Source organism: Bufo gargarizans, chromosome 2 (genome assembly GCF_014858855.1).
Source record: "Bufo gargarizans isolate SCDJY-AF-19 chromosome 2, ASM1485885v1, whole genome shotgun sequence".
In the NCBI taxonomy this organism is placed as follows: Eukaryota; Metazoa; Chordata; class Amphibia; order Anura; family Bufonidae; genus Bufo; species Bufo gargarizans.
The window spans coordinates 493,265,541-493,278,889 of NC_058081.1; the positions used below are offsets into that span (position 1 = coordinate 493,265,541).

Below are 13,349 nucleotides of genomic sequence, written 5' to 3' on the forward strand. Positions count from 1 at the left end.
TCCCACTAAGCACTGCCCACTTTCCATTAAGCCCTACCCTTTTTTCATGTGTATTGGAAAAAAGTGTAGAAACCCTAGATGCGCCACATATTCTTCATCCTGTCCTGGATCTTTAAATAGCATCTGCACCAGAAAAATAAAATGAAGCTTAACCCCACCCGATGTCCAAAGAAAAAGCACATCCTGGCACACACAATAAAGGACATATAGTACTTCACTGTACTGGAAATTATAGCGGCTAGAGGCTAATACACGTGTGTGTTTTTTGCAGAGAGGTGGATATATAGGTTTCTTGGATCTGACTCTGAGGCATTGTATGTTGAGTTTAGTTTCAGATACAATGACCGAAAAAGACTATTGTAAGGCTAGTTTAACAATAGCTTTTGAGAGCTCCAGCAGGGAACAGCCTGCCGGAGCTCTCTGGTTCCGGCATTAACAGACGTTGCCTTAATGCCCCTTTAACCATAATGGGGGCCGACGGAGATCCTGCCACAACCCGGACTAAAACCGCTGTGCGCATAGTTATAGTTAATTAAGCCGGCGGGAATTCAGGCAGCATCCAGCAATGCTGGAACCAGAGAGCATGGACAGGCTGTTCCCTGCCAGGACAGCCTGCCAGATCGCCCAAGCGCTAGTTTATTTTGAGGAACCACTGTACATGTAAATGTACCCTTAAAAAACTGGGAAACCCTCTTTCTTTAGGGGACCCAAAAATGTATGTATAGTAAATACAGCGGGTGGTGTGAAGTCCCACCCCTTCTGTTACGTCCCACCACTTTTTCTGTGCCACTTGGAAAAAGTGGTAAGAAGCTTAAAAACTTGCAAATTATGGTGCAAATATGGCATGCGCCATAATGTGCTGCCTGTTTTACACCACAATGGATTAATAAATGTTCCTCTTTATGTTTAAAAAATTATTCAATTGTTTAGCATGTTTGAACTTTTCAGGACGATTAGGTCATCAGTCTGTGGTAATTGAAGAAGAACTGCAGTAAACCTGAGTCATAAGACCTACCAGATTTCTATAAACTGGAAGGTTGATATAGTTCCCCTTTTAATCCACAATGCAATATACAGACGGATGTATTATTAAAAGATGTTATATATAATAAGAAAATAGAATAAAAGTAAATTAAACCAATTAAACTAGGAACTGACATAAAAAATAACTGAAATCTATGACACCTCAGAGCTGCCATAGATTTATTTTCGGCGCATGGACTGCTGAAGTAGAAATTTAATTTATGACGAGGCCTGCGACTTGTCATAAATTACATGGCTTCTCCAGTGGCTTAGGCCTCATCAAGTCCAGCGAAGCAGATGCCAGTCTTGATGAATCAGGACCAAAGATTCTTCTTTGGAAATCTATTTTCTTCCAACAATCTTTGACCCCTGCACAGAATTCTGGTTCCTCAAAACCCAGAGCTAGTTTTCTGTCTTAGGAAGAAATATTTTGAAAGCTACTAGACAAATACATTAATTCATTGAGCATATTGAGCCATCACCTCATCTGGTGCAGAAATGTCATGTTCCATAACTGAAATGGTCTAAGATGGTTAGATATGCCCCTTGCGTGTTGTATGACCATGAAGAAAAATCATTAAGGCTCTATTTTATTGGTTAGGTTGACTGGCACTTTGGAAGGTCTTAGGTGCACTGTGGTAGGGTTAGGGTAGCGCTCTCCTTAGTCCAGGTAATCAAAGAACCACGGCACTCCGAGATGAATGCATTGATACATATGCTTTTTATTAATAATTCAACATAGGAATGTAAAGGACAAGCCCACATAGTGGTAATGGCCAATGTTTTAGTCTCTCCTGGACATTGGTACTGGCCTTCCTGTGGGATCAAGTAGCACATGTAGCATATCCAGCTGTTCTCTACACACACTGCGTGACACCACAGGAAGGCCGTGACAAATGTCCAGGAGGGACTGAAACGTTGGCCACTATCACTGTGTGAGCTTGTCCTTTATGTTCCTCTGCTGGATCATTAATTAAAAGCATCAGTATCAACACACTTATCACAGAAGTGCAGGGGTTCTCTAATCTTAAGGTTGTATTACACAAACAGATTTTCTGACCAATTTCTGTCCAATCAGACCAATAGTTGGTGTGCATACCAAAAGATCTGTGTGTGTAAGCAGCCATATGATTGGTCAGAAAATCTGTGGTTGTAATATAGCCCTTTTAGACGCATTTCCCTAGGCTCTGACTGCAATATCACCTGAACCATCCTATTATTGGCCCTACACCCCTTATTTTAGTTCCTTTTCAGAAATGATCTTGTTTTCCTGTGTTTCAGCGTGTATCATACCCACATCTCAGTGTCTTCCAATGACGCCGGCAATCGTTAATTTCTTTACGAATCACCATTGGGGGCAAACATTTACTGACTATATGCAAACAAATGTCAAGATACAGACGGGGTGGCACTGCACGAATTTCTTTTATAAGTCTCTGCTCTCGAGTCAGGTCTTCTCCCCCACTATCGGCGGTGCTCTACTCTCAAGTCTTCATGCTCATGTCCCACAAAAGAAAAACACATGAGCGGCGCTCAAAAACCCCCATCTTTTTGGTGAGTGCCGCTCATGTGTTTTTCTTTTGTGGGACATTTACTGACTATATACTCCTAATATAGGTTTGCACTCTACAACATGTTTTTTCCTCACCATGTGACTGTGTTCCTGAAAGCAGCAAAGATAAGAAGTCCAGTACCCAATACAAAGGCTGTTTTCTTCACGGAGTCCCAAACCTGACCATCCTATGAAGTGAAATAAAATATATCTATCATTAATTAAATGGACACTATGGGAGAGATTTATCAAAGTCTAACATTTTACACTGGTCTTTAAAATCTCCTATGTTGCTGGATGATGCGCCTCATTTATCATGAGACGCCGGCCTAATGATCTATTTGGTGCATCATCCGGCAGGGTGTGCGCCTGAATGAAATCTATGCCAGCCCTGGGCTGCCGTAAATTTCTGTCTTCATTTGCACTTGAAAGCAAGAGCAAATGAAGATAAATGTAATGGACCTGCTGGCCCAAACGCTCACCATGCCCAAACATTGTGAGGGGGTCTCAGAAGAGCCATCTGCGTGTTTGCGATTTTTTTTATGCCACAAAAGTGGTGCAGTAAGATGATAACTCTCCCCCCTGTATGCGCACTATTTTATCAATATTCTTTATGTAATACACAGCTTACCTGGGCCTGACGTTCTGGGAGGGCAGAGGTTTTACTTTTACCCATCTGTAAAGAAACAAAAACCCACAAAGTTAAAAGTGCAGCTTTTGAGTAACATCCCTACATAATCTCTCTTGGCAGAGGTTCAGAAGCCCCTTGGTCCTATTTCAAAATCTGTAGCAGCCCCACACCTACCATGTCTCATTAATGGTCCTGGTGTTTACTTATGCAGCAAAGGAATTTTAAGCCTCCTCAGGCACCATAGCGTGGGTGAGACTGCTACCTCTGCACCCCTCACAGCTATGCTTTTGCCTCTTGTTCTGCTATGTGTGACTTCTACATATGCTAGGTCATGTCCTATTCATAACACAATCTAAGAGTACTTCGGTATGAGAGAATCAGGGTAGATAGCTCTCAACCAAACAGGTGTTCAAGCGACAGGTAAACCATGTGTATGGCCACCCTTAGGGCCCTATAAGACTGCCTGATGATTGGGCAGGATGAGCGCCAATCTACAATAAACACTGATTGGCACTCGTTTACATCAGCCTATTACACAAGTGGACGCAAAAGGAATGGGGGTTAGAATGATTGTTACAACAGTTGCTCTTCCCCCATTTAGTTCAAATTATTATCGGCAGCACATTCCTGATTATGTAGGGGAAAAAAATTTCAACAATTACAAGGGACAAAAAAAACAAGACACGGACAAGAGAGAGAGAAACGACAAGGGAGAAAGGAGGGGAGGAAACGCGGGAACCCTATACGGAGACTTGCTACAGACTCGATTCCCGGAATTCGTCAGAAGTGCGAAACAGCTCCCAGGGGCTCCATACTTTAGTAAAACGAGCAACATCTGGAGGGGCAACACAGATCAGCTCCTCCATTCTTTGGTGAAGAACAATTTCCTCAAACCACTCCTTGAGTAGAGGGGGGGAAGATGACTACCAATGACGAGGGATGACCGTTCTAGCGGCTTGAAGCATATATTTCAGGAGGGAGGCTTTGTAGGCCGGGATAGTCAGGTCAAATATGGACAGTAAGAGGGATTCAGGCGTATTGGGAATAGGGATCCCTGTCACGCTCCGCGTGATTTTATGCACTGAGTCCCAAAAAGGGTATTTGTATTTTTTATATTATGTATGTGTAACCACTCTTGATGTACAGTGCCAGGAAATTAATGGAACTTTCAAATAAATAATAGTAATAGGAAATTAATGGAACGGCCACACACATGCCCAACTGGCCACTCCGTTCATTTCTGGGAGACTGCAGGGGGGTATGGGGCCCCCGTTCTCGTGATTGGTGGGGGTCCCAGTGATAGGGGATAATTTAATCTAACCAGAATACCCCTTTAAGTGTGAGTGCCAAGTGCGAATGTGCCCATATCCTCATACAATTCCAGCTTTATTATATTTCCACCTGGGCAACTTATCTAATTGTAGATAAAAAAAACAACAAGTACAGAACAATAAAAAAGACAAGGACAGAGGGCACCAGTACATTTCTTATCTGTCACGCTAAGAAGAAACTGTCAGCATTTAATTTGTACCTTTTTACCTGGAAATAGTAAAAATTAAAAAAAGCTAATATTCAAAATTATTATGGCATCTTTACTCTTGTAGAATTAATTAATTGATGTGCCATGAAAGTTGAGATTCTTACCTATACTGACAATGAGGGGTATCCAGTCTGACCAATTGCCTTTATGGTGTCTACCAAACTTTTATAACACAACTACTTGATCTATGTTGCCCTATGATTCTCTCTAATCACCGGGTCTCTCCAGCAGTCCATAGTGGAGTTGCTTGGTTGGCCTTGTTTCCACATTGAAGCTATGGCTTTTTGGCTGCAATTCTTTCATGAAGGCCACTGGACTGATTCTAAATTGAATTTGAAACATTTGCCTGTAACAGAAGGCAGTTTGTTTGATGAAGGACTGGAGATTGGTTAAATAATGATTGTCTGGGGCTGGGGCTGCATTTCAGCAAATAAAGTTGGGGATGGGGTCAGGATTAATAGTGTCCTCAGTGCTGAGAAATACAGGCAGATGCTTATCCATCATGCAGTACCATCAGGGAGACGTCTGATTATCTCCAAATGTATTCTGCAGAAGGACAACAACCCCAAACATACGGCCAATGTGATTAAGGACTATCTTCAGCATAAAGTTCCTTCAAAAACTGTGTGCAAGTACCGTATATCTAGAAGAACTGAGCTGTTTTGAAGGCAAAGGATGGGCACTCAAGAGTTTGTTAATTGATAATAATAAACCATTAACACTTCTTTGAAGCATTTTTTCACAGCTGACAAACCTTTATTTTTTTATTTTATTGACAAAGAAACATACTAAATTATTTTCTATACAGCTTAATCTTCAACATTATTAAATTTCTCATTTTTACCACAAAACATCCCCCCCCCCCTTCCTCCCTGCGGTGCGTCTCCTATCTCCTCTGTCAACCAAGACGAAAAAAGAGCTAACGGTGGGGTGAACGCCAGAGGACTTAAGACTTCCAAATCCCCCATACCTCATTCCATTTCTCCTCAATATTTCTTTGTTTATATAAGATTCTTTCATATTCCTTAATCTTATTGATACATACACACTAGGAGTATTTCGTGAAAACCAACTTCGCGTGATTAGAAGTCTTGCCAAGAAGAGTATTTTAATCAAAAGGAATCTTTTATACTTACACACTTATCACAAATAATTTGGGAAAAATCACCCAGGATCCAACATTCCACACCAAAACATATGTAAATAACCAGCCCCAAGTGAATCGCACCATGGACAATTGGACGTATTTCTCAACCGACATTTATTGAGCCATACTCTATGTATAATATTAAATTTAACCAAACATGATTAAAATTATGTGACACTAGTCTTAAATTAGTCATTATTTTCCCCCAATCATCTGGTTGGATCCTTGAAACAGATTCACAAGCCTTTTGTCCGGGGGAACATATACTATTAAAAAGTGCTTCAAGAAGCGATTCATAAAGTTGAGAAATTTTTAACTTCTGCCCCAAATTTCCCACTAAATCATTCAGAGGTGTACAGGTATCTATCTGTAACCCCTTTACACTAGAAAGTGCTGAACGTAACTGTAAATATCTAAATTAAGATAAATTAATTATATGCTCTCTTTGTGTCAACTCCAAAAAAGGAAGTATATCTCCATTGCTCACCACTTGTGCAACATACCGAATATTGTTTTTTTGCCAGTATTTATCTTCAGCTAAATCATTCAACTCTCGTAAATAATAGTTATGCCAGAGAGACGTACAATGGAGAGATCCCCTTATTCCCAACCAACCTCTAATAATGCTCCACGTCTTGACAAATAATGACAGAGTCCTGCTGAACTCTGGATAATAACCCAGACTCTAATAATGTAAACATGTTATCATATGTAGATCTACTCAACAAATTCCTACAAAGTGGACCTTCATCCCAGTGGTTATAAAGCCATAGTTGTGAAGCTATAAAATAGCCCTTGAAATAGGGAAGTTCCATCGGCTTATAAAGATATTCCAATTTAAGCCTCACCCGCTTTCTTCCCCACAGCAGATCATTAATAATTCTCTCAATTAGTTTAAAAAATGTGTCCTCAATCCACACTGGGGAGTTCCTGAGAACATAGAGGAGTTAGGGTAATATCACCATCTTAACCAGGGATATTCGGTCAGCTCTAGATAGAGGAAGTCGAAGCCATACCATCACTTTTGACCTCAACTTACTTATCAATGGAATTTGTTTTAGATATAAAAAATCTTCAACTTTAGGGGATATAATCATGCCCAGATATTAAAATGAATCAGAAATCCTAAGTAAACTCAAAGGGACCCTCAATAGAATAGTCAGGTATATCCACAGGCATAAGCGTCATCTTTGGCCTGTTAATATCAAAACCCGATGCTGCACCAAAGGTATTAACTATATGAATAAATTTGGGAAGTAAGTGTCATTGGGAGCCGGCGACGCACTCTTCATTCGCAGGGCCGCTGGCATCCCACGCATTCAGAGGAGCGAGGACGCAGTCGGCATCCTAGTCTCCATGGGGACCAGGGGGCGGGGAGGACCCAGCCACGCACGCCTCCTCAGCATGGCAGTCGTCCTCCATCCCCTAGATAACGAGAAGCATGTTAATGAATCGGCGCTCAGCAGTGTTATGAGCTGGCCACATCACGTGACTCACCTGTAGGGGTTATTTAAACAGGCAGCCTGCTGGCCACAGGTTGCCTGTGATTGGTCTTACTACCCTCACCAGCATTTTGTATTGCGCCTTTCTATGTGTGTTTGGACATTGGCTCTGTTTCTGACCTCGACCTTGTGACCTCCCTGGAATTGACATGACCTCTTGGCTTCTGACTCCGGATTGTGTTTTGACCTCGTTATTGTATTGCTCCCTGTGTACCTGCGTGACCTCCTGGATTTGACCTTGGCCATCCTGATTCTGTTACTGTACTTCTTTATCTTCTTAGGCCTCTGCACGTGTCTAAGCGAGGGACTGCTGCCAAGTTGTACGCCGTCGGTTAGGACTGGCCGTGCAAGTAGGCAGGGACAGAAGTCGGGTGGAGTTTAGGGCTGCACTTATCCCTACCCTCTGTCGTGACAGTAAGGTATTGGTATGATTTATAAAAAAACAAAACATCATCCGCATATAAAGAAATACGGTCCTCTGGTCCTAATATCCCCAAATAAACATACACAATACCCAGTATGAATTTTACTGTGGTAAACTAGAAGTATCTGCAAATATTAATGGAGCAGGTTGTAAATAATTAATCTTTCCACAGTACATATGATCCTCAAAGAATTTTTCATCTTATCAATATACCTCAATACAAACAAGTTCAATGTACAGTGCAGTAAAAGCAGAACACGTCTGTCGTTAAAGTGCTGAAAGGGTAAACAGAAGGAGATCAATACTAGAGCACAGGGCTTCTGTAATTTTCTATAGTTTGTAGGCAGCACAAGCATAAATGGGTTAAAGCCCCCTAGTTACAACCAGACAGAGATATGGTCAATAAGCAGTAATTATCAATTAATTATTCATCATAGATCCTATAAAGATGAGCAGAAAGAAGTACCTATTGAAGCAATGTATAATTTATCAAAGGGAGGCAAAGTTGGCCTGCCTACGAACTAGTACATTTTTTATTTTGCTGGTCGTCCTACGGCACCAGAAGCACAAATGGGATACATAGAAGACGCCATTTCAAACCCTCTTCTTCCAGATTTCGAGCCATTTGCAGTGAGAATGTCTAGCCTGAAATGTTTCATGAAAGGTAAAGAAGTTGACCCAGTGACAACGTCGCAAATTAGTTCTAGTGGAATATACCCCAGTTCGGTCCAGGAGGTGGCAGTGGAGCAGGTAGAGTGCTCCATAAAGAGGAGGCTGAAGATAACTCTAAGTCCACCTTCACATCACCATTAAGTTTTCCGTTCTTATGAAGAACTTTTTCTCTGGTCTAAAATAACGGATCTCTGACGGAACTGACAAAAACAGATCCAAAATGAGCACAAAGGATGCTCAAAATAAAGGATCTGTTTGGGGGTATTTTTTCCTGTTCTTCTGACGGACCAGCTAGAAAGGAAAACTAAACAGATGAACGCGGCCCTAACAGTTCCCTTGAAACATTGAGCTAGAGACATTACATGCTCTCTCGTTCTTGTTGGGCCCTTGATATGGAAGAAACAGCACCTCTGATTGTCTGAAGGTATCTGTCTTTTGGATGTATTTTAAGAAAGCCCTTCTAACATCAAAGAAGTGTCAATCCTCCTGCTCCTGACCTTGTTGATATGGAAACTGAAACAGTCTCCTAGGCAATTGTTGGTTGATGGAACTTTAGCGAGGGAAACTAGGCATGGTTCATAAAAAAAAAAAAATTGACAATCCCCTAGATTTCTGAGATAAGGTTCCTTGCCTTGTCTTCATCATGATCTGGACTTAAATAAAAAAAAAACACAGGCTCCTTCATTCTGCTTACCTTCATAGGGTCTATGGTGATGAATTTTATTAACTGATTGATCGTTATTACTGTTTATTAACCCATCTCTGGTTGTAGCTGGGGGACTTTAACCCATTTGTGCCTGTGCTGCTGTAGACGACCAGAAAGAGGGATTCCCATTTTCAACATTTTTGCCATATCAACAGGATATACCATTAAATCCTCAGAGGTGTGGCTAAGCCTACCACCTCTGGGATGCTCACCTAGTGGGAGAATGGGAGTCCAGTGACAAGCTTTCCCAGACTCACACCAGTGGAGGTGTCCATGCTTGTGAACAGCCCCTTTCTGAGCTGGAAAAGACACAGGGGCTCCGTTCTCCACATTGTCAAGGGTTCCAAACCTGACACCTGGATTTATTAGGCATTTATGGGATAGGATATACCATAAATTTTAAAGATGAGAAAATAGGAATGCTCCCGCAGAGGCAACATTCTGCCTTTGCAGCCACTCTTATTTATTTACTTTAAAGGGAACCTGTCAGCGGGATTTTGGGTATAGAACTGAGGACATGGGTAGCTAGATGGCCGCTAGCACATCCGCAATACCCAGATACCCATGTATCAAAACAATTTGATACATATGCAAATGAACCTGAGATGAGTCCTGTCCCTGACTCATCTCAGGGACAGGACTCATCTCAGGTTAATTTGCATATGTATCAAATCATTTTTTTTATACAATAAAAGCACACAGAGCTATGGGGACTGGGTATTGCGGATGTGCTAGCGGCCATCTAGCAACCCATGTCCTCAGCTCTATACCCAAAATCCTGGTGACAGGTTCCCTTTAATGCATCTGCTGTAAAAGAAGAAACATTAAGCTACTTTGCAAATAATCTTAACTAAAAATCTACTCTTTTGCATCTACAGCGCCTATGGGTCTCCATAGCAACAGACTACAAACAAATCCTGTGTAGTCTGATTCTGCAGTCATACTCCTATTTCCCCTAGCTCTTGCTAGCATATACTTTATCTGTAGGTTTACAAGATGTAGGGACAAAGAAAAGAGAAGCTAGTAATCGGTTGCAGTAGTCACATTATTGCTGAAACGGGACCATGAGACTGTCAGCTCTTTCCTTTAATCTATCTATATATATATAAAGAAGGACGTATGTGTGTATGTTCCACATTCACTCAAAAACGCAAACATCGATTTCAACGAAACTTGGTGTACACATCCCTTGCTACCTGGAAACAAATCTTGTGGGGTCACAGATCTCTGGGACGTACCGTTCCTGAGGTATTCCCCAAAAAATTACCTGCATTAGCCAATACAAGCCTGCAAGTCTTTCTTTTCATATTCCAACTGCCATACACACGGTCACATGTCCTTTATCAGCCAATAGAAGCTCGCAGGCCCTTAGTCTCCACATACACACAGTTTTACAACCCAGCCATTTTTCTTCACTGCTGTAGGTCAGCTTTAGGCTAGGGCTACACGACAACAATAAGTCGCACGACACATAGGGCACAACTACACTGCTACATGAGTCGCACGATATTGATGTCGCAACAATGTTGCGCGACAATTTTTATAATGATAGTCTATAGTGTTGCTCTGCGACATGTGACATGCTGCGACTGCGATGTGACAATCGCAGAAAAATCCATCTTGGATAAATTTTTTGCGACTGTCGTGTCGCAGCATGTCACATGTCGCAGTGCAACACCATAGCCTATCATTATAAAAATTGCTGAGACAAAATGTTGTGCAACACATGTTGTCGTGTAGACCTAGCATTAAAGACGCAGGGCACTTTGGAGGTCACTTTTAAAGGGGCGGGCACTGTGGAGGTCACTGTTAGGCCTCATGCACACGACCGCTGTTTGGGTCCGCATCCGAGCCACTGTTTTGGCGGCTCAGATGCGGACCCATTCACTTCAATGGGGCCGCAAAATTTTCAGACAGCACTCTGTGTGCTGTCCGCATCCGTTGCACCGTTCTGTGGCCCCGCCCAAAAAATATAGCATGTCCTATTCTTGTCCGTTTTGCGGACAGAAATAGGCATGTCTACAAGGCATGTCTTTCAATTTTTGTGGATCCGCGGTTTGCGGACCTCAAAAAACAGCACAGTCGTGTGCATGTAGCCTTAAAGAGGCGTTCACTGTGGATGTTACTGTTAAAGGGGCATGCCGCTGTGGAGGTCACTGTTAAAGGGAAGGACACTGTGGAGGTCACTGTTAAGGGGGCAGGGGCCACTATTAAAGGGGCAACTGCTGTGGAGGTCACTGTTAAGGCAGAAGTGTACTGTGAGGACACCGTTAAGGCATCAGGGTACTTTGAGGACACTGTTAAGGGAGTGGGATGCTGTAAAACTCACTGTAAGGCCCTATTCACACGTCTGCAATTTCATTCCGCATTTTGCGGAACGGAATTGCGGACCCATTCATTTCTATGGGGCCGCACGATGTGCTGCCCGGATACGGAACTGCGGATCCGCACTTCCGGGTCCGCAATTCCGTTCCAGAAAAAAATAGAACATGTCCTATTCTTGTCCGCAATTGCAGACAAGAATAGGCATATTCTATTAGTGCCGGCAATGTGCGGTCCGCAAAACGCGCTACAGACGTGTGAATGGAGCCTTAAAGGGGCGGGCTGCTGTGAAGGTCAGAGTTAAAGGGATGGGCTGCTGTGGAGGTCCCATTTTAAAGTGGCGGGGCACTGTGTGGGGGGGGTCAGTGTTAAGGGGTGGGGGGCTGTGGAGGTCACTGTTAAAGGGGTGGGGTACTGTAGATGTCACTGTTATGGGGGATACTGAAGATATCTTGTAACAACACACACAAACATTAAATTAAATAAATGAAATATACCCGAGGAAAGTCCTTCTGCCAGTATGTAGGATAAGTCTAACTCCTTACTGCTGGGATGCCAGGAAATGTTAATTTCCTGTGGTTTCCATGAACATTCATCAGAAAGTCTTAATGCACATTTTGAATACTCTGGTAAACTACAAGGAACTTCAAGAAAAGAAAGTAAATATGGATCCCTCCAGCATCTTTCATGAACATTTCCCATATTATCTTTCAATTTGTTTGAAAATTAAAATTTACAGGGGTTGTCCACTGTATAAAGTGGTTTTCCAGAACTTTAATATTGAATACCTTTGCATGTACTCGGCCGCCCTAATCATTTGTATGGAAGTTCCTGAGATAGCCCAACCATCTGCTCCACGTTCATTTCAGGACAGCTCCACCAGGTTCTCGTGATCGGTGGGGGGTCCCAGCAGTAGGACCCCTACCGATCTAATAGTTATCCCCTATTCACAGGATTCATATAACAGGAATACCCTTCCAAGCACCTTTCGGATAAAGAAACTTGTATCCCACCCCATTCTAGACTAGACCCTTCTTAACATATACAAGTCAGTATTTTGTAGATTCATTCACACACCATAATACGAGATCATACGCAGCATGCAAACCTCATACCCTGAGCTGCAGATCTACATGCATTGCTTTCAAGTGAGACAAAGCCAACCCCCTGCTTACAACAAATCCAGTGATAACAGGGACAGTAAGAAAAGGAACCCTTTGTGTTCAGCCCAGCATGCTTCATGCATTTGCCATTCCAAGTCCTAAGCTTTGATTTATGGAAAGTTGAGTGACCACTTCTACCTTCCCTTGCTGCTTACCCTTCTTTCTCCGGCTGCTCTTCTTCAGCCTTTCCTGGGCTGCCCTGCAGTTCTCTAGTGTTGTTTCTTTTGACAGCCTCCCAAGCCTTGTCCCCACCTACCCCTATTGCTGAGCCAGTTAGGACAGGAAGATGACACGCCTTTTAAAGATACAGTACCATCACAGACGTGCACAGAGCTTTACCAGACAATTTGCAGTCTGTTATATGATTTCTTTGTAGACTAGAAGATCACCCAGTTAAGTGTAAAACTGAGCTTCATGTACAATAGTATATATGCGGAATACTGAAATAAGGGGCACACCAATACAAAACGAGTGCCAACCATGGTACTAAAAAGCAACCATAAAGAAAACAGAAAAATAAATGCTGCACCTCTAGTAAAAAAATATAATTTATTAAACACAAAAACTCGGAGAGAGAAGAACATTGTATACAATGAAAACAATGTGTGTGCACTGAATATATGTCCACCACACCACCCTATACACACCAGCTTCTAAATGGAAACAT

General features: G+C 42.3%; 1 protein-coding gene across 1 annotated transcript in view; it reads right to left on the minus strand.

Annotated features, from left to right (window-relative positions):
- FAXDC2 (fatty acid hydroxylase domain containing 2) overlaps positions 1-12,932 on the minus strand; it is a 34,147-nt gene extending 21,215 nt beyond the window's left edge. Inside the window, exons 1-3 of the mRNA XM_044277888.1 lie at positions 12,838-12,932; positions 3,207-3,251; positions 2,672-2,763 (exon numbers count right to left, since the gene is read on the minus strand). Of these exons, the coding sequence (XP_044133823.1) occupies positions 2,672-2,763; positions 3,207-3,251 (137 nt within the window). The 5' untranslated portion in view covers positions 12,838-12,932. The remainder of the gene's footprint in view (positions 1-2,671; positions 2,764-3,206; positions 3,252-12,837) is intronic.
- Positions 12,933-13,349: the final 417 nt, after the last annotated feature.